We start from the raw sequence: 19806 nt of genomic DNA on the forward strand, positions 1-19806 counted from the left end.
AGGAAAGCCCTTACGGTTCTTCCTTACAGTGCCACATGCTGGAGTGTTATTTCTGTGAAGTTTGTGGAACAGGGGCAAACTAGTAGAAAAATTGTCCACATACAAATGGTAGCCTTTCTCCAGGAGTGGGTTTTTGAGTTCCTAAACGACTTTCCTACTCGATCCAATGTATTCTGGGTGTCCTTCCCTTCGTATATCATGAAGGCATGGGTATACCCTGTAGCTTGCTCGTACAATTTATACATCTTCATCCCATAGTGGGCCCTTTTGGTGGGAATAAATAGTTTTATGCCCAGCCTGCCAGTAAATTTGACACGCATATGTATTGGTCTGGGGTTAACAACTGGGGGAAGATATCAGAAAAGTAATTTAGTAGTGGGCGAATTTTATAAAGCTTGTCAAAATTTGGGTCATTTCGGGGAGGGCACTGGGTATTGTCATTATAGTGTAGGAATCTCATAATCATGAGATATCTGGACTTGGGCATTACTGAGGAAAAGATGGGCATGTGGTGGATGGGGAGGGTAGACCAATATGAACGTAAAACATATTTTTTGGCACTGTGACACTAACAGTGATGAGCATCGTGGCACTGTATGGGCACTGATATGTATGTTTTCACTTGTAAAATGTACTTGCACATAATGGCTGGCACTCACGCTGCAGCACAGATCCTCTCTCTCCACACACGCGGTCTCTGTGTGAGGAAAAAGAGCCAGCAATGAGAGATGATCTGATATGTTTACACTTGAGATCATCTCTCATTGGAAGCTCCAATCATGCTGTAAACAGCCGCTGTGATTGGCCATTTACAGCGATCTGTGACTGGCTGTGTCCAAGGGACACGGCCAGCACAGGGTTTCCCCCGATGCATGCCCACAGGAGCGCGCATTGTGAAAGTAAACAGGAGGACGTCCAGGAACTCTCTCCCGGCAATTAGTCTGCGCTGTAGCTGTCTTTCCGCTATAGCACAGACGCCTAGTGGGTAAAGTAATTGTTGCTATGCCTATAGTCGCCACCGGGGGCTGTCAAGAGCGCATACCTGTTCCATGCGTGTCAGTCTCGCCTCTGTGTACAAGCTGCACGCTTCCTCCGGCCCAGGCTCCAAGTAAAGTCGTGGGAAAGGGGGGTTTTGTCCTAGGAATGTCCCCCCACCTGGATAGCATTCCTCCAGGCAGTAGGAGCATGGCTTTAGATGGCGGTGTGCCGCGCCGCTCCCGCCACAATTACAGCGGTTCCCATGGGCAGCTATCTTCCCCCAGGGAAAACGCTCTATTCTAAAATGAGGGGGTGGACGGAATGATGGCAGGTCGGAGGAAGGGGGCGAGGCTTAGCGGTGTTGGTGCGAGTTAGCATCCACAACTCGGGCTGCATAGCTATAAAATGCACCTTTTTTCAGGTGCATACAGCTAGGAGGGACACAGAGCAGACGGGTGGCATGTGAGTCGGTGACATAGGCATTCCCAGGCACATTTACTTTAAGAATCAGGCTGAGCTTAATAGCAGCTGCAGTTGCTGGACTATTGCTCAGCAGTGGGTGCTTTTTTTTTCGGTGGTACCTCTGCGTTTGTGCTTGGCACTATGACCAGAGGAGGTGGTTCAAATGCCGCAAAGACCAAGGACACCATCCCGTGCTGAGGAGGCTTGTCATAGTGAGCCATCAGGGTCATTGGGCTGCAGTTGCTTCCGACACTTCAGTCCCTGTCTATATAACTGAGCAAGTTTTCTCCCCAGCTATGAGTGGCTTAGAGGAAAGATTAGTGGCTATAATCACATCTTCACAGAGTGGAAGAAAACTTTTATTAGGTCACCTTCTACCACTCAGGATCCCCAAATGGAGGAACTGTGGGAGGGGGAAGATGAATCCCCCTCAGGGGACCGTGAACAGGCTGATGATTCTGAGGAATCAAGTGGGAAAGGACCTTCTTCATGCTGAGAAGTTGCTGGTGCATTCTCTTAATGAAATGGTCCGCGCCACATTTAAGCTACCCTTAACAGAGTCGGTTGAAGAGCCCACTTCCTGTTTGGGTTCACTGAAGCCCCCTTTCCTGTCCATTCATTACTAGAAAAGCTTATGTATTCTGAGTGGAATCACCCAGATAAGCACTTTTTTTTTTTTTTTTTTTTCCTCCTAAGAAGTTTTCAACACTTTATCCTATGGAGGAAAAATTCACTAAGATGTGGAGTATACCAGCAATTGACGCTGCTATATCCTCTGTGAATAAAAGTTTGACTTGTCCGGTTGACAATGCGCAAATGCTTAGGGATCCAACTGATAAAAAAAAAATGGAATTTCTCTTATATTCACCGACCAACACAGCTCCTCTCTGTAACAAATGGGTTGTTAGCCTTATCACTAGGAGAATACTAGGCAAAGTTGTAACACAACACTCAGAACTCTTATTTCCACCCGGGGGGGGCGGTCCCTCAGGCTACAACCCTCCACCCTGCAAAGCAGCATCAGTTTTATTTTGCCTAGTAAAGGAGAAGGATCTAGGAACCCTGCGGGCCCATCGGTCTGTGCTTTTTTTATGCAGAAGCTTGGGTTTTTGCGCAAGATGAATGATCCTGTGATCTACTATCAACAGCCGGCTGGGTGACAGCCTGGATACCCTTATCCTTGTAGTCTTCTCAGTCCGGCCATTGAGCGTGTGCAGGTCGCAGCTACGGCTCGGCAGGCCACGACATACCTCAGCTCCAGAGGTGGCCGGTGAGCTTTTATGCTCTGGGGAGTACATATGACCGGGCTACTGATGTCTGCGTCACAGTATGCTGAGGCCAGGAGCTACCCTGTACCGATCAGGTGTAGATCTACAATGGAATGTCTCCCAGCTCTTCAGGACTGGTAAGTACAGCTCTCCCTGCCCCAGCAGGGCTGAGCAGCTGGGCATTCCCTGGGAGGTCGATTCGGGGATCCCTCACCTCCCTCTCTTCTCTCCCCTGTCCCTATCTTCCCTCCCCCTCATGGGGGGGGGGTTGCTGCATTTGGTGCTGAGCGGTGGTGTGTATGATCCCTGAGGTCTCTCACCTGGGATAGGGGACTGGCTGGCTGGTGGTGCCCTGGATCCTGTGTGTTAAGCTCCAGGGAGGTGCCTGTGAGGGTCTGGCTGTGTTTTCGGTGCAGCGCTGTGTCTGTCACATTTCTATCCCTCATGGAAGCTGGCCGGCGGTCTTTTTAGGTGTGGGTGAGGGCAGCATGTCTTCTGGGCTTCAAGCGCCCATTTTCCCAGTGCTTTCCTGTTCAGGACACTGGCTGCCACTTTCTAGAAGCCTGGGCACATTTTCCAATGTTACCAAGATGGAGGTGGTGCGTGGGAAGAAAGGTGCTAAAAAGCAGCCCCTGCCCCCCCCCTCCCCCCGGTCCTCTGGGGAGAGCTCTGACGCAGACTCGGGTCCTGCTGAGGCTGGTGACCCCTGCTCTGTCTTGTCAGACGACGCTGACCAGGACCGTTGGGATAGTGAGGATGAGGCGCGACAAAGCGCTTGTTGGAGCACTTATCACAGCTGTGCGTGATACCCTGAAGATTCAGAAGCCAGCGGATCCCTCTGCAGATGTACCAGTCCCTTTTGGGTACCGCAAGCCTGCACGTTCACCTAAGGTATTCCCGTATCTGACTTATTTTAACAAGTTCATTTACAAGGAATGGGGTCGCCCACAACTGACCTTTTCGGTCCCCAAATACATGGCGGTGCGTTACCCCTTTTGAGGAAAGCCTTCTCAAAAAATGGTCGGCTCCTCTGGTTGTGGACCCCCCAGTATCCAGGTTAAATAAAGTAACCACGATCCCGGTTGAGGGGACTCCTGCATTCAAGGATCCCACGGACAGGAAGGCCGAAGCAGTGGCTCATTCCTTTTTTACGGTTGTGGGGGTCAGCCGTGCGACCTGTACTGGCATCCGCACTTGTGTCGCAGACACTGACTGAGTGGGCAAAACTTATGCACTGCGAACTGGGAGAGCAACAGGCTTTCCCCTGTCTGCGTGGAACTAGCAGACAGACTAGTGCAAGACCTTAAGTACGTCTGTGATGCGTCCCTGGATACTCTCCCTCTGTTATCCAGGGCTTCAGTGTCAGCTGTGGTGCTGAGGCGCTTAATTTGGCTAAAATGCTGGTCTGCTGACCAGGCATCCAAAAAAGCCCTGACGGATCTTCCCTTCCTTGGCAACCGGCTCTTTGGAGCATCATTAGATGACATTATTAAAAATGCCAACTGTGGTAAGAATACCCTACTCCCACAGGCCAGGAAGGCTAAGGAGCCGCGCCATAGGCAAGGTCCCTCTTTCTGCTCACAAACGGCTTTTTTGTCTGTCCGGAGCTTCGACAAATCGTCCCCAGCCCGACAGGACACTCACGGATGGTCAAAAACGTCCCTGGAGCCGCAAGCCTAACAAGCCTGCGAATAAAAGTGCTACCGCATGAAGGTTTGCCCCCACCCATGTCTCGGGTGGGGGGGTCGCCTTCGGGAGTTTTCAGCACAGTGGCCTCTTCCGGTTATCCGACCAATGGGTCTGCTCTGATTTCCACAGGCTACAAGATAGTTTCTCTCTTGGCTGCCAAACAGATTTTTCCACTCCAGCATACCCGTATCCCCGGTTCGCCAGGAGGCCCTGTTGGGGGCAGTAAGGGAATTGCTGAATCACGGGGTGATTGTACCGGTTCTGGACCCGGAACGTTTAAAGAGATTCTTCCTCAAATCTGTTTGTGGTTCCCAAGAAGGAAGGTGTACGTCCGATCTTGGACCTAAAAGCCCTCAATCACTTTGTGAAAGTGCAGAGGTTCAGAATGGAATCGGTTCGCTCAGTAGTTGCTGCACTCCATCAAGGGGACTCCCTGGCGTCCTTAGACATCCAGGATGCGTACCTGCACATACCCATTTGCCTTCGGCATCCAAAGTTTCTGCGACTTGCAGTCAGGGAAGCCCACTACCAGTTTGTGGCCCTTCCTTTTGGTCTGGCATCAGCCCCCCGAGTCTTTACTAAGGTACTGGCTCCAGTCTGGCGTTGCTGCGACAATGTGGGATCGCGATCGTGGGATACCTAGACGATCTCCTCCTGAGGGCATCTTCTGCCTCAGAATTAGGGGAGGATGTGGCGATCACCATGCAGACCCTGCAAGAATTTGGGTGGCTGTTGAACCTCAAAAAGTCGGTGATTGTGCCGACCCAGCGACTGGAGTACCTAGGCTTACTGTTGGGCTCCAGGGAAGCGAGAGTTTTCCTCCTTTCAGACAAATTGCAGACTCTCAGATCCGCGGTAAAACTGCTGATGAACCGCAAGTGGTCGTCGCTCCGCTTTTGCATGCGAGTACTGGGGCTCTTTCGGTAGCCTCCTTCAAGGCAGTACCTTATGCCCAGTTCCACACTAGAGTCCTGCAGAAGGAGATTTTGACAAAATGGGACAAATCTCAGTTGTCTCTGGATCGACAGATGCAAGTGAGCCAGTCATTCAGAGACTCCCTGAGCTGGTGGTTGAGATCCCTGGTGATTCAGTCCGGAAAATCGTTCCTACCTCTGAAATGGATGGTGATCACAACGGATGCCAGTCTATACGGCTGGGGTGGAGTGATGGGGGTTCAGTCAGCTCAGGGCCTCCGGTCGACAGAAGAATCCGAGTTGCCCATCAATCTGCTCGAATTGAGTGATCAGGCTGTGCCTCTACACATGGTCGATGAGACTTCAAGGGTGTCCGATCAGGATACAGTCAGACAACGCCACAGCTGTGGCTTACGTCAATCACCAAGGGGGAAGCAAGAAGCTCAGCTGCTGCACAGGTCGCTCACATACTTCGGTGGGTAGAGCGACACTTGCCAGCCCTGTCGGACATTTACATCCCGGGAGTGGAGAACTGGCAGGCGGACTATCTGAGTCTACAGATGCTGGACCCTGGAGTATGGGCATTGCATCCGGAGATGTTCAGGTTGCTGTCCCTGAAGTGGGGCACACCAGACGTGAATCTGCTGGCCTCCCGTCTCAATCGAAAGGTGCCAAGATTCGCGTCCAGGACAAGAGATCCGTGGGCTGACGCGTCAGTGGCGCTGGTGGCTCCGTGGGATCAGTACCAGCTGATCTATGCCTTTTCTCCACTGAAACTGTTGCCACGTCTGCTTCGCAGAGGGGATCCCAGTATAACTGGTTGCCCCAGATTGGCCTCCGCGTCCTTGGTACGCAGACCTGGTGCGTTGGCAGATGCTCCCTGGTGACTGCTGTTGTGAGAGGACCTTCTGTCTCGAGGTCCGATTCTCCATTCTGCTTTACCATCGCTGGCTTTAATGGCATGGCTATTTGAGAGCCAGGTGTTGAGGAACCAGGGTGTCGGACTCTGTGATTCCAACTATGTTGAGAGCACGGAAATCTTCTTCTCGGAAGATATGCCATCGTACTTGGAAGGCCTACATCTCCATGTGTGGGGAGAAAGGATGGCATCCGCGCTCCTTTTCCATATCCAGGATCCTGCTGTTTCTCCAGCAAGGAGTAGACCAAAGATTGGCATTAAGCACCATCAAAGGTAAAATTTCAGCCTTAGCTGTCTTTTTTTCAAAGACCCCTGGCATCGCACTCCTTAGTGAGTACCTTTGTTCAGGGGGTATGACATCTAGTCCCTCCTGTGTGTCCACCGTTACCCCCATGGGATTTGAACCTGGTGTTGTCAGCGCTTCAAAAACTGCCGTTTGAAAACATCACGAAGATTCCCCTGTTGACCCTTTTCCCAATAAGTGGTCTTTCTAGTGGCCATCACATCGGCCAGGAGGGTTTCGGAACTGGCGGCCTTGTCCTGCAAGTTGCCCTATCTGGTTATCCACAGGGATAAGGGGGTTTTGCGGCCGCGACCGTCTTTTCTACCGAAAGTGGTCTCGGCTTTTCATATCAATGAGCACATTGTATTACCATCTCTGTGTCCTAAGCCAAATATATGTATTTTTTGTACTCACCGTAAAATCCTTTTCTCTGTATTTCACCGACTGACACAGCACCCGCCCTTCCTTTTTATCTTTACGTTATACAGCTTGTTGACGTACTGATGCTGCTTTGCAGGGTGGAGGGTTGTAGCCCGAGGGGCCGCCCCGCTGGGCAGAACTAAGAGTTCTGAGTGTTGTGTTAGAACTTTGCCTAGTATTCTCCTAGTGATAAGGCTAACAACCCATTTGTTACAGAGAGGAGCTGTGTCGGTTGGTGAATTACAGAGAAAAGGATTTTACGGTGAGTACAAAAAATCCTATTTCCTGTTAAAAAATATTTTCTCCCTGGCAGGTTTGGTGGCTCAACCTGCAGTGGCAGCATTTGGGGTATGTCAATCCTTGAGAGACCACTTGAAACAGGTGCTCAAGGTGTTCCCTGAACAGTAGGCCCAGGAATTAGCTGAGCTGCCAGCAGCTTTGTGCTTTGCAATATATGCGATCAGAGATCCTATTCTTCAAACCTCTCGAATTATGCTTTGGTTGGTACATATGCGTAGAATCTTATGGTTAAAAGGTTGGTCAGCCGAAGCACCATGCAAGAAGCTCCTGGCTAGTTTTCCTTTTTGCTGTGAAAAGCTGTTTGGGGAGGATTTGGACAAATATATCCCAATAATATCAAGTGGGAAAAGTACCCTTTTGCCAGTTAAGAAAAAGAGTAAACGTCCCTCATTTAAACAAGCTCTTTCTCCAGTGCCAGGGACATCAACCTCCAGGCGTCACGACAGCCTCCACCGTCAGGTTCAAGAGGTAAACTTCAGGGTCAGCCCCAGGGACAAAAGAAGTCCTGGGGGAGGAAGCTTGCAAGACAGAATGCTAAAGCCTCTTTATGAAGGGGCGCCCCCGCTCGTTCGGGTGGGGGAGAAGACTTCTGCAGTTCTCAAAGGTCTGGCAGGAAGAATTTCGGGACAGATGGGTGGTCTCCACAATAGCTTTAGATTACAAACTAGAGTTTCGAGAGTTCCCATCTCCTCGCTTCCTCGGGACAAATGTCCCCAGAAATCTCTCTTTCTAGCTTTAGACCGACTTTTGTTGTAAAAGGTCATCTTGGTGGTTCCTGTGGAAGAGCAACGGGGAGAGCTTCTGGAATCAATCGACAAGGATGCATACCTTCATGTACCTATTTTCCCCACTCACCAAAAGTATCTGTGTTTTGAAGTAGAAGGACTTCATTTTCAATTTGTAGCCTTGCCTTTCAGTCTAGCTACTGCACCTCGGGTGTCTACAAAACTTCTGTCCCTTTCCCTGGCCATGTTAAGGACTCAAGGTATAACAATAGCATACCTGCTATTATTGATGACCTGCTCTTAATAGACCGGTCGGTAGTCTGCTTGGACCAAAACGTGGTCATCACAGTCAACTACCTGGAATACCTAGGTTGGGTTATCAACCTAGAGAAATCTTGGTAAGAAGATTAGAGTACTTGGGTCTGGTCATAGATACAGCACAGAAGAAGGTGTTTTTACTCCAGGCAAAGATCATCGCCATAAAAGAGCTGGTACAAGGGGTCAGGGAAAAGAAGGGTCCTTCCATTTGCCTTTGTATGAGGTTGTTGGGGAAGATGATGGCTTCATTCGAAGCAGTTCCCTATGCTCAGTTTTATTCGACTCCTGCAAAACAGTATCCTATCGGCCTGGAACAAGAAGATTCAGGCACTAGATTTTCCAATGCCTTTGTTGCCAAAAGTGTGCCAGAGCCTCAGTTGGTGGAGGATATCCAAGAATCTGCAGAAGGGGAAATGCTTCTTAGTGGTTACCTGGAAGGTGGTAACCACAGATGCCAGCCTTTCAGGTTGGGGAGCAGTCCTGGAAGAAGCATCTGTCCAAGGGAAATGGTCCAGAACCGAAAGGATCTTGCCCATCAACATTCTAGAAATTTGGGCTGAGCGTCTAGCCATAATGGCCTGGAAATTCACGTTGCAGAATTCTCCTGTCATGATTCAATCTGACAATGCCACAACAGTGACTTATATCAATCACCAAGGGGGCACCAGAAGTCAGGCAGCCCAGGGAGAAATAAACCATATCCTAACCTGGGCAGAAAAACATGTGCCGTGCATTTTGGCAATCTTCATTCCAGGGGTAGAGAACTGGCAGGCAGACTACTTAAGTCGCCAGCAGTTATTCCCGGGGCAATGGTCCCTTCACCCCGGCATCTTCCTGGCTATATGCCAAAGATGGGGGATCTAGATCTGTTTGCGTCCAGATTCAACAAGATTCAACAACAAAGTCGACAACTTTGTGTAAAGAACTAGGGATCCACTCGCATGTGGAACAGATGCATTGGTGACCCAGTCTGATCAGTTCTCGCTGATTTATGCATTCCCTCCTATTTTGCTGCTATCTCGACTTCTTCACAGGATCAAGCTAGAAAGGAAGTCGGTAGTTCATGTGGCCCAGAAGATCTTGGTATGCAGAAATAGTAAAGATGGTGGTAGGGGCCCCATGGACTTTCCGGACCTGCCCACACACGACCGGACATTTCCGCTGGACTATGGCGGGAGTCGGCAGGACTTTTGAAATTAACGGACTTGCACACACACTGCGGCCCCCCCACCCCAAAGCACCTTGTCCCCATGTTGAGGACAAGGGCCTCTTCCCGCCAACCCCGGCCATTGGTTGTCTGGGTCTGTGGGCAGGGGGCTTATCGGAATCCGGGAGCTCTCTTTTAATAAGAGGATCCCCAGATACCGGCCCCCACCCTATGTGAATGAGTATGGGGTACATTGTACCCCTACCCATTCACCTGTTGAAAAAAGTATAAATAAAAAAACACAAGTTTTTAAAATAATTTATTAGACAGCTCCGGTGGTCTTCCGTCTTGGGGGGGTCTTCTCTTCTTTCATCTTGATGGGGTCTTCTCGCCGGACTTCTCCACTATCTTCTGCTAGCTTTTACTAGTGGAGCCCGGCTTTCTTCGTCATGGCTGCCACTGTCCGGGGGTCTTCTTCCGACTTCGGGGGCTTGTCCCGCTCTTCTGGGGGCTTGTCCCGCTCTTCGGTTCTTCTACCGGGCCTCCGCTATCTTCTTATATCTTTTACTAGCGTTGGCCCGGTCTTCTGTCGCCGCCGCCGATACGACATATTCCTTTGGTCCTTTTGACAAAGAAGCTAGTTTTTCTGGTAGCCATTTCTTCTGCAAGAAGGGTATCAGTGTTGGCGGCTCTTTCTTCTAAAAGCCATATTTAATAGTTTTCCAGAACCCTGTTCTAAGAAAGGAAAGTCACTACACTCTCTGGATGTAGAGCAGTCGGGATCTATTTGAAGGCGACTGCTCAGATTCGAAAAACTGATGTTTTGTTTGTGTTGCCTGAAGGTCCTAGGAAAGGACAGGCAGCATCAAAATCCACTATTGCCAAATGGATTTGGAAGGTAATTATTCAAGCTTATGGCTTGAAGAAGGTTCCACCTTTTCATGTCAAAGCACACTCCACCAGGGCTGTTGGTGCTTCGTGGGCAGTGCATCACCAAGCCTCCGTGGCTCAAATCTGCAAGGACGCAACCTGGTCTTCAGTCCATACATTCACCAGATTCTATCAGGTGGATGTAAGAAGGCGTGCAGATATCGCCTTTGGGCGCAGTGTGCTGCAAGCAGCAGTATAGGTTCCCAGGTCTGATTGCACCCTACTTTTGTTTGTGTCCCCTCCCCTCAGATGGCATTGCTCTGGGGCATCCCAGACAGTTATTACTGTGGCTTTGTGTCTCGTGATGTACGATGAAGAAAAATATTTTATAGCAGCTTACCTGTAAAATCCTTTTCTTGGCGTACATCACAGGACACAAAGGTCCCTCCCCTCTTTCTGATTACACATGTATTGCATTGCTACAAAACTGAGGTACTCCCAGTAAAGGGAGGGGTTATAGGGGGAATTGAACTTCCTGTTTAGGGTGTTCACCACCTGAAGGTGCCATATAACCCATACAGTTATTACTGTGGCTCTGTGTCCCGTGATGTACTCCAAGAAAAGGATTTTACAGGTAAGCTGTTATAAAAATCCTATTTTTCAGATTCTCAGAGAGTTCTTTGCCATGAGGTGCCATGTTGAGCTTCCTGTGAACAGTATGAGAGAGTGGGAGCAATTGCATCAAATTTAATCCGCTTGCTCCCCATTCCCACCTGAGACCTTGTAACACTAACAGTCACATGACACCAGGGAAGGAAAATGGCTAGTTGAACATGTTGTACTCACTTTTGTTGCCAGCGGTTTAGACATTAATGGCTGTGTGTTGAGTTATTTTGTGGGGACAGCAAATGTACACTGTTATACAAGCTGTACACTCACTACTTCACAATGTGTGTGTGTGTGTGTATGTATGTATGTATATAAATATATATATGTGTGTGTGTGTGTGTGTGTAACACACACACACACAGTTGCAAAAAAAAAGTATGTGAACCCTTTTGGAATGTTATGGATTTCTGCACAAATTGGTCATAAAATGTGATCTGATCTTCATCTAAGTTACAACAATAGACAATCACAGTCTGCTTAAACTAATAACACACAAATAATTAAATGTTACCATGTTTTTATTGAACACACCATGTAAACATTCACAGTGCATGTGGAAAAAGTATGTGAACCATTGGATTTAATAACTGGTTGAACCTCCTTTGGCAGCAATAACTTCAACCAAACGTTTCCTGTAGTTGCAGATCAGACATGCAGCTAATTGGAGTGAGGTGTCAGCCAACTGGAGTCCAATCAATGAGATTGGAGGGGTTGGTTACAGCTGCCCTGCCCTATAAAAAACACACACCAGTTCTGGGTTTGCTTTTCACAAGAAGCATTGCCTGATGTGAATGATGCCTCGCACAAAAGAGCTCCCAGAAGACCTACAATTAAGAATTGTTGACTTGCATAAAGCTGAAAAGGGTTATAAAAGTATCTCCAAAAGCCTTGCTGTTCATCAGTCCACGGTAACACAAATTGTCTATAAGTGGAGAAAGTTCAGCACTGCTGCTATTCTTCTTAGGAGTGGGCGTCCTGTAAAGATGACTGCAAGAGCAAAGCGCAGACTGCTCAATGAGGTGAAGACGAATCCTAGAGTGTCAGCTAAAGACTTACAAAAGTCTCTGGCTTATGCGAACATCCCTGTTAGCAAATCTGTGATATGTAAAACACTAAACAAGAATGGATTTCATGGGAGGATACCACAGAGAAAGCCACTGCTGTCCAAAAAAACCATTGCTGCACGTTTACAGTTTGCACAAGAGCACATGGATGTTCCACAGCAGTACTGGCAAAATATTCTGTGCACAGATGAAATAAACGTTGAGTTGTTTGGAAGAAACACACAACACTATGTGTGGGGAAAAAGAGGCACAGCACACCAACATCAAAACCTCATCCCAACTGTGAAGTATGGTGGTGGGGGCATCATGGTTTGGGGCTGCTTTGCTGCATCAGGGCCTGGATTGCTATTATCAAAGGAAAAAATCAATTCCCAAGTGTATCAAGAAATTTTGCAGGAGAACCTAAGGCCATCTGTCCACCAGCTGAAGCTCAACAGAAGATAGGTGTTGCAACAGGACTACGACCCGAAGCATAGAAGTAAATCAACAACAGAATGGCTTCTGGAGTGGCCCAGTCAGTCCTGACCTCAACCCGATTGAGATGCTGTGGCATGACCTCAAGAAAGTTATTCACACCAGACATCCCAAGAATATTGCTGAACTGAAACAGTTCTGTAAAGAGGAATGGTCAAGAATTACTCCTGACCGTTGTGCATGTCTGATCTGCAACTACAGGAAACGTTTGGTTGAAGTTATTGCTGCCAAAGGAGGTTCAACCAGTTATTAAATCCAAGGGGTCATATACTTTTTCACCTGCACTGTGAATGTTTACATGGTGTGTTCAATAAAAACAAGGTAACATTTAATTCTTTGTGTGTTATTAGTTTAAGCAGACTGTGATTGTCTGTTGTGACTTAGATGAAGATCAGATCACATTTTATGACCAATTTGTGCAGAAATACATATCATTCCAAAAGGGTTCACATACTTTTTTTTTTTTCTGCAACTGTATATATAAATATGTTGCACAGATACTAAGCATTTGCATGAGTATCGGTATTTGTGCAAGTGCGCCGATACCTAAAATTGATACCTTCAGGTTCGGCTCTTTCTTCTGTACAAAAGAATGCAGGCAGTCATTAGTTGTTAAGAAGTGGTGCCGCCCGCATTCTTAGCAACCAATGACGTTTCAGCTGTCAGTGGGGATTTCACTTCCTCGCCGTGGACTGCCCTGGCTCTGCCCCCTCCTGTGCCTGCTCTGCCCCCTCTCGTGCAAGCTTAGCCCCTCCCCCTACTGTGGCCGATGGAGAGTCATATGTCCACTCAGAAAGAGGAAAGTCCTGCTTGGCCGTCAATCTGCTATAGGCCATATTGGAATGTGTTAATATGCCCATAAGTAGACAAAGGTTGCTCCTTTTTCATGTTTTTTTTTTTTTCTATTTGTTTTTTTCCACTACCTATTCTTTTGGCATGTATCCAGTGCTTGGTGAACATTAATGTTTAATGTGTGCAGCTACAACACCCTTTGGAGATTGCTTTGATCACTAGAGAGCAGCTGCAGACTGCAGTATGGAGTCCTATACACTTGATGGTAATCCCTATGTGTTGTATCTGATCAAATCATGGGTATGAACAATATTCACACTGCCATAGCTTTGATAGGGCAGCAAAGTGACATGATGTTACAAAGTCACAGCCGCAGGTTTACTTTATTTATTCATATACATGTGCATTCAGATGTGTGCCCTCCCCTCCCGGTCCTGAGCCTAGGATTACTGTAGGCAGACATGTTCAATGGCCGAGAGTTAAGAAGATCAGGAATCTCAGTTCCAGCCTCCTGCTTTTGAGCACTTCTGGTTTCAGCGACAGGTACTCTTTATGGAGGGCTCTAGAATCGAAAAGACCCCAAACCCCTCCTCTGCACTTAATAGTATTCAAAAACACCAAGATCTGCATTTTTAAATGCTGTGGATTTCTTAAACCTGGTGCTGTTGGCTGCCGTGTAAACCGTAAGGGACGTTGTGACACCGCTTCCGGGGTACTACATCAGAGACCCGATCAAAGCCCATTCTGACAGCTTAGTGAATGTGGTAAAGTTTCACTTTGCAAAGAATACGCAATCACGGCAGGAAAACTAAAAACAGCATTCTTCATTGCACGTGACTGGATTATGGAAGTCAGCAGAATTTCACCTCATTCACTAAACTCTAGGGCACATTTCCTTGCAAAATGAGCAGGATATTGCCCTTAACCACTTCAGCTCAGAAAGGTTTTACCCCTTTGCGACCAGGCAATATTTTTGCTATTTGTCACTGTGCTGCTTTAAAAGACAATTGCGGGGTCAAACAACGCTGTACCCAAATGCTATAACTTTCACTTAAACCAAATGATGGTAAATACTCTGGTACTTTTACATGTTTTAATTCTACTAATGGCAGCGATCAGTGACTTATGAGACTATAATAGTGCGGCGGTCAATCTGACACAAACGCTGGGGGGACTGACTAACTACCACTGACACTAATCGGTGCTAAACTGGTGCATTGTACTAATGACACTGGCTGGGAAGGGGTTAACATTTAGGGGCAATCAAAGGCTTAAAGGGGTGTTCTGGTCGCAATTTTTTTATTTTTTTAAAGTCAGCCGCTATAAACACTGCAGCTATTGACTTTTAATAAAGACACTTTCCTGTCCAGCGAGCCCACGATGTCGGCCCCCCGAAGCCGATCTTAATCTTAATTGGGGGAAACCTTATGGCTTCACTGCCTGGTTCCTACTCGAGTCACGCAGAACTTTGTGAATGGTCCCGTTGTTTTCTGGGACACGCACGTCCCAGAACACAACGGGGCAGTTCGCTGAAGAGGAGGAAGCGCCACAGAATAGGAAGAGGCAGATTAGGAAGACTGCCTAGCAACAGGGGTTTCTGGTAAGTTAAAAAAAAAAAAACAAGGAATGTTTTACATTCCTTGTGACAGCAATAAAAGTGATCAGAAAAATGTTTTTTTAAAGAGACACTGTAACTAAAAATATAATCTTTTTTTAAAAGAACCCCATCTCCCCACGCTCGTGCACCAAAGCAAATGCATACCTATGTTACGCCGTAAACAATGCTCAAACCACATGTGTATGGTATTGCCATGATGGTTAGAGTGAGATCAATAATTCTAGTACAATACCCCCTCTGTAACTCTAAACAGGTAACGAATAACATTTTTAAAAGTGTCATCTATGGAGATTTTTTTAAGTACCGTAGTTTGTTGCCATTCCACAAGTGTACACAATTTTAAAGCATAACATGATGGGTATCTATTACTCGGCGTCACATCATCTTTCACATTATGCAAAAAAATTGTGCTAACTTTATAGTTTTTTTTTTTATTATTATTATTTAGTGAAGTGTATTTTTTGCCAAAAAATTACATATGAAAGACTACTGCGCAAATACAGAGTGACAAAATATTACAACAACCGCAATTGTATTCTCCAGGGTCTCTGCTAAAAAAATATATATAATGTTTGGGAGTTCTAAGTAATTTTCTAGCAAAAAATACAGATTTTAACTTGTAAGCAACAAGTGCCAGAAATAGGCCTGGTCTTGAATTGGTTAAAGCAGAATTCTGCCGAAAAAATAATTAAGTCAGCCGCTACAAATACTGCAGCTGCTGACTTTTAATATTAGGACACTTACCTCTCCAGGATGCCTGTGATGTCCTCACCCAAGGCCGATCTGTCCCTCGGCTCCCGGGTGGAGGCGCCATCATCTTCAGTAGGGGAATCAGGAAGTGAAGCCTTGCGGCTTCACAGCCTGGTTCCCAACTGCGCATGCGCGAGTCGCTCTGCACATCCTTACTGGTTCCCTGCTGTTTGCTGGGACCTGTGTGTCTCCCAGAAGACAGCGGGGGGGGGGGAGGGGGGGCCGTACATGGCGTAGATTGCTGCAGGATCTGCGGCAAACTATCGCTGGAAGTAGGAGCAAAGTACCTGTATTAGACAGATATCTGCCCCCTCCTAAAAAGGTGCTAAATGTGACAAGGTAGGTGGGGAGGAACCGGAAAAGCGGGAGTTCCATTTTTGGGTGCAACTCCTCTTTAAAGTAAAACTAAAGCTAACACTTTTTAAAAATAATTTAAGTTTTTTTTGTATAGAGTGGAAAGTGATTAGAATACCTGTCGGTTTTTACTGCCGTCTGTACCCCCATTAAGGAGATTCATTCTCTATTTGTCCTGTTTACCATTATCATTGAAAGTGAAAGTAAAAATGCTTCCAATGGGGACACTAGTTTTGGTGAGCTAGGGGTCCCCGAGGAATTACCTTAATTTGCAGGTATTTCCTCTCACTTCCTGTTTGGCTATGGGACAGGAAGTGAAGGGAAATCTCCGAAATGGGACATGGATGTAGAATTTTTTTATTTGACAGGGGTTATAACCCTCTGTTACTCTATCGAAAATGAAAGAAGTTTTGCCTATAGTTCTACTTTTAAAGCATGTTGATTGGGATCAAGTTTGTAGCCACGCTGCAGTGCAATGTCCAGAAGGTGGCACAAATGAGCATGTAGCTTTAGCAAGTATGGGCTTACCAAACACTGCAGTAGTTAGCTGGCTGCAACTAATGTTTGGCCATGAGGGGATCAAGGATCACTTGGGGTTCATTCACACATTTAGCCATGGGTAGTAAGTAATACTAGGCAGATAAAGTAATGTTTTTTACACTGTACTGCAAGCTACAATCCTCTTATAAAATAATGTTGATGTCTTTCAGATTACAACCTTGGTGACCAGTGCATTTCTTATTGCTAAAGTCATAATGTCACAGGTGAGTATACAGTGAAAAAAAAATACATGTTACAAATTTTATGCTGGTAAAGATCCTGCAAGTGCAGAAAAATACCTCTTAATCTGACAGAAATGCACTCGGCTTCTGTAGTGGACTGACAACACATAACTTTTTTGTGGACAAAGTGGTGTCAGCCCGCTCAATAGTCTTTTGCCAAACTACTAAACCACTGCTACTCGTAGATTTGTACGACAGGAAGTCTGATCATACTGTAATCCATGATAACAACTATTGGGGCACTTTGAGATAACCTATAAAGTGTGCAAAAGACACAGGACAGCTCTGAATTTGAAAGTTCATTGTTAAAGTGTTACTAAACCCACAACAGTAAGGATAAAAAAAGGTATATAGTGGCAGCATTTTAATGTAAAAAGAATATTAATAAGCTGTGGGCACTGTGGGGGGGGGGATGGATGAACTATTTTCATGTTACTGGGTTTAGTAACACTTTAAGACCTACATTCACCTCAGTCAATTTGGGATTCAGTTTAGGGATTACGTTGCAGAGTGTCACATTTTGTGTCACTGTAAAGTAATTGTTACATCACTGTGTTAATATCATTGGTAGGGCTTGTAATTTTGTTAAAGTGACAGGTTCCCTTTAAGCTAGGCACTGTGGAACAGGCGTAGAACTGTGGTTTACTTTTCAAATATAACAACAAGACTGAGAAACAATAAAACTAAACAAGTCTTCTGAGCCTCTTCCACACACATGAAAGAAAAATAATGTATGCAATAATGTGTTTGTGGAAAAAAAAAAAAAATCTGCTACTGAGAAAGTTTGGAAGCTGCCCTTCTCAAAGCACTTGTTCCTTGGATGTCTTGCTGATCCAGTGGTTTGTCTTTTAGAACAAGTATGCAGTTTAGAATCTCTGGCTTTTTGACTTTGCTTCACAAAAAGTATTGATTTTTTTTGTCAGCCATGCAGAAGTTTTTACAGAGGGAGGTCATAAATGTCAGCCCGTGAAAACGATCTTTAAGTTAGTTTAGTTTAAGTGGTTCTAAAGCTGGGTACACACTACCAGTTTTTTTTTTTTTTAGTTTTGTCTTTTTTTGTTCAACCCCGCGGGTTGAACGAAAAAACCTGTCGGCTCTGGTTGAAGCCGCTGTACTAACCATGCGAGTTCAGCGATCTCCCCCGCTGAGCTGTTGTGCTCTGACAGGGAGGGGGGGGGGGGGCGCGCGAGTGTAAGCCAAACGGCTGGCTTCTGTCAGGCCAGATGTTGGCTGTTTTTATTATTTTTTAACCAGCCGTTGTCTCCTGACATTAAGCCTGTGTGTACCCAGCTTAAGGCTTCATGCACACTGGAAAGCTAAATACTGCTGTAAAAACGCTGGACACAAACCGCTAATGTTTTAGCATTTTTCCCAGTATTTAGCCTAGTTTTTAAGCTAGGGCCGCTGGTGTACCTAACAATGGATGAGTCATCGGCTGTCAGTGGGGCTCTCCGCTGACAGCTGAATGTAAAAGAAAGAAAACTACTGCCGGCATTACAAAATTTAGAAAAAAATGTCCTGGTGGTCCCCCCCAATCCATACTAAGCCCTATGGATTTAAGGGGAACCCCATGTCAAAATAAAAACTCATGGTCCCTCCCCCAAATGGTCTTGTAGGAATTTTGAGGGAAACCCCCACAACAAAATGTAAAAGGGTGTCCCCTTAAAATCCATACCGGACCCTTATCTGAGCATGCAGTCTGGCAGGCCAGTAAAGGGAGAATTGGCGAACTAACCCTACTCCACCCCTCCTAAACCAAACCAGGCCACATGCCCTCAACATAGGGGGGTTGCTTTTGAGGCAGGGCGTAGATCCATCATAAATTACGCCACGCTCTGCCACAGTCGGCCCATCAAAAAATAAGACCTCCGGTCCCAATGACCCAGTGGAAAATGTTTTTTCTGGTTGACGGTGGTGGCGGGTGATGTGATTGATGATGGCTCTACAGCGGGAGATGTCTTCTTCTTTTTTTATTAACCACTTCAGCCCCGGAAAGGATTTATCCTCTTCCTGACCAGAGCACTTTTTACAATTTGGCACTGCGTCGTTTTAACTGGTAATTGCGAGGTCATGCAATGTTGTACCCACGAAATTTGCATCCTTTTTTTCCCACAAATATAGCTTTCTTTTGATGGTATTTGATTGCCTCTGCCATTTTATTTTTTTGCGATATAAATGGAAAAAGACCGAAACTTTTGAAAAAAAATTATATTTTCTACTTTGTTATAAGAAAAATCCAATAAACTCAATTTTAGTCATACATTTAGACCTAAATGTATTCAGCCACATGTCTTTGGTAAAAAAAAAAAAAAAAAATGTCAATAAGCGTATATTTATTGGTTTGTGCAAAATAAAATAGCGTCTACAAACTAGGGTACATTTTCTGGAATTTACACAGCTTTTAGTTTGACTGCCTATTTTAATTCTTGAGGTGCTAAAATGGCAGGGCAGTTTGGGAGCCTAGCTGCGTATGGGGCCCCAAAAACCAGTCACCGCCTTCAGGATTTAAGGGCGTAAATTTCACTCCTGGCTACCTATCACAGTTTCAAAGGCCATAAAATGCCAACATGGCAAACCCCCCCCGCAAATGACCCCATTTTGGAAAGTAGACACCCCAAGCTATTTGCTGAGAGGCATGGTGAGTATTTTTCAGCTCTCATTTTGTTTTTGAAAATAAAGAAAGAAAATTACATTGAACCCCCAAACATTATATACAGTGCCTTGCGAAAGTATTCGGCCCCCTTCAACTTTTCAACCTTTTGCCACATTTCAGGCTTCAAACATAAAGATATAAAATTTTAATTTTTTGTGAAGAATCACCAACAAGTGGGACACAATTGTGAAGTGGAACAAAATCTATTGGATATTTTAAACTTTTTTAGCAAATAAAAAACTGAAAAGTTGTGTGCGTGCAAAATTATTCGGCCCCTTTACTTTCAGTGCAGCAAACTCACTCCAGAAGTTCAGCGAGGATCTCTGAATGATCCAATGTTGTCCTAAATGACTGATG

General features: G+C 46.1%; 1 protein-coding gene across 2 annotated transcripts in view; it reads left to right on the forward strand.

The window, feature by feature from the left end:
- STARD3 (StAR related lipid transfer domain containing 3) overlaps positions 1-19806 on the forward strand; it is a 175390-nt gene that overhangs the window by 29718 nt on the left and 125866 nt on the right. For both annotated transcript variants that reach the window (XM_077459488.1, XM_077459487.1), the window contains one exon: positions 16725-16778. In XM_077459488.1, coding sequence (XP_077315614.1) covers positions 16725-16778 — 54 coding nt within the window. The remainder of the gene's footprint in view (positions 1-16724; positions 16779-19806) is intronic.

The sequence above is a fragment of the Lithobates pipiens genome, unplaced genomic scaffold, assembly GCF_037356315.1.
Source record: "Lithobates pipiens isolate NorthernLeopardFrog02 unplaced genomic scaffold, aLitPip1_a1.2 Scaffold_28, whole genome shotgun sequence".
NCBI lineage: Eukaryota > Metazoa > Chordata > Amphibia > Anura > Ranidae > Lithobates > Lithobates pipiens.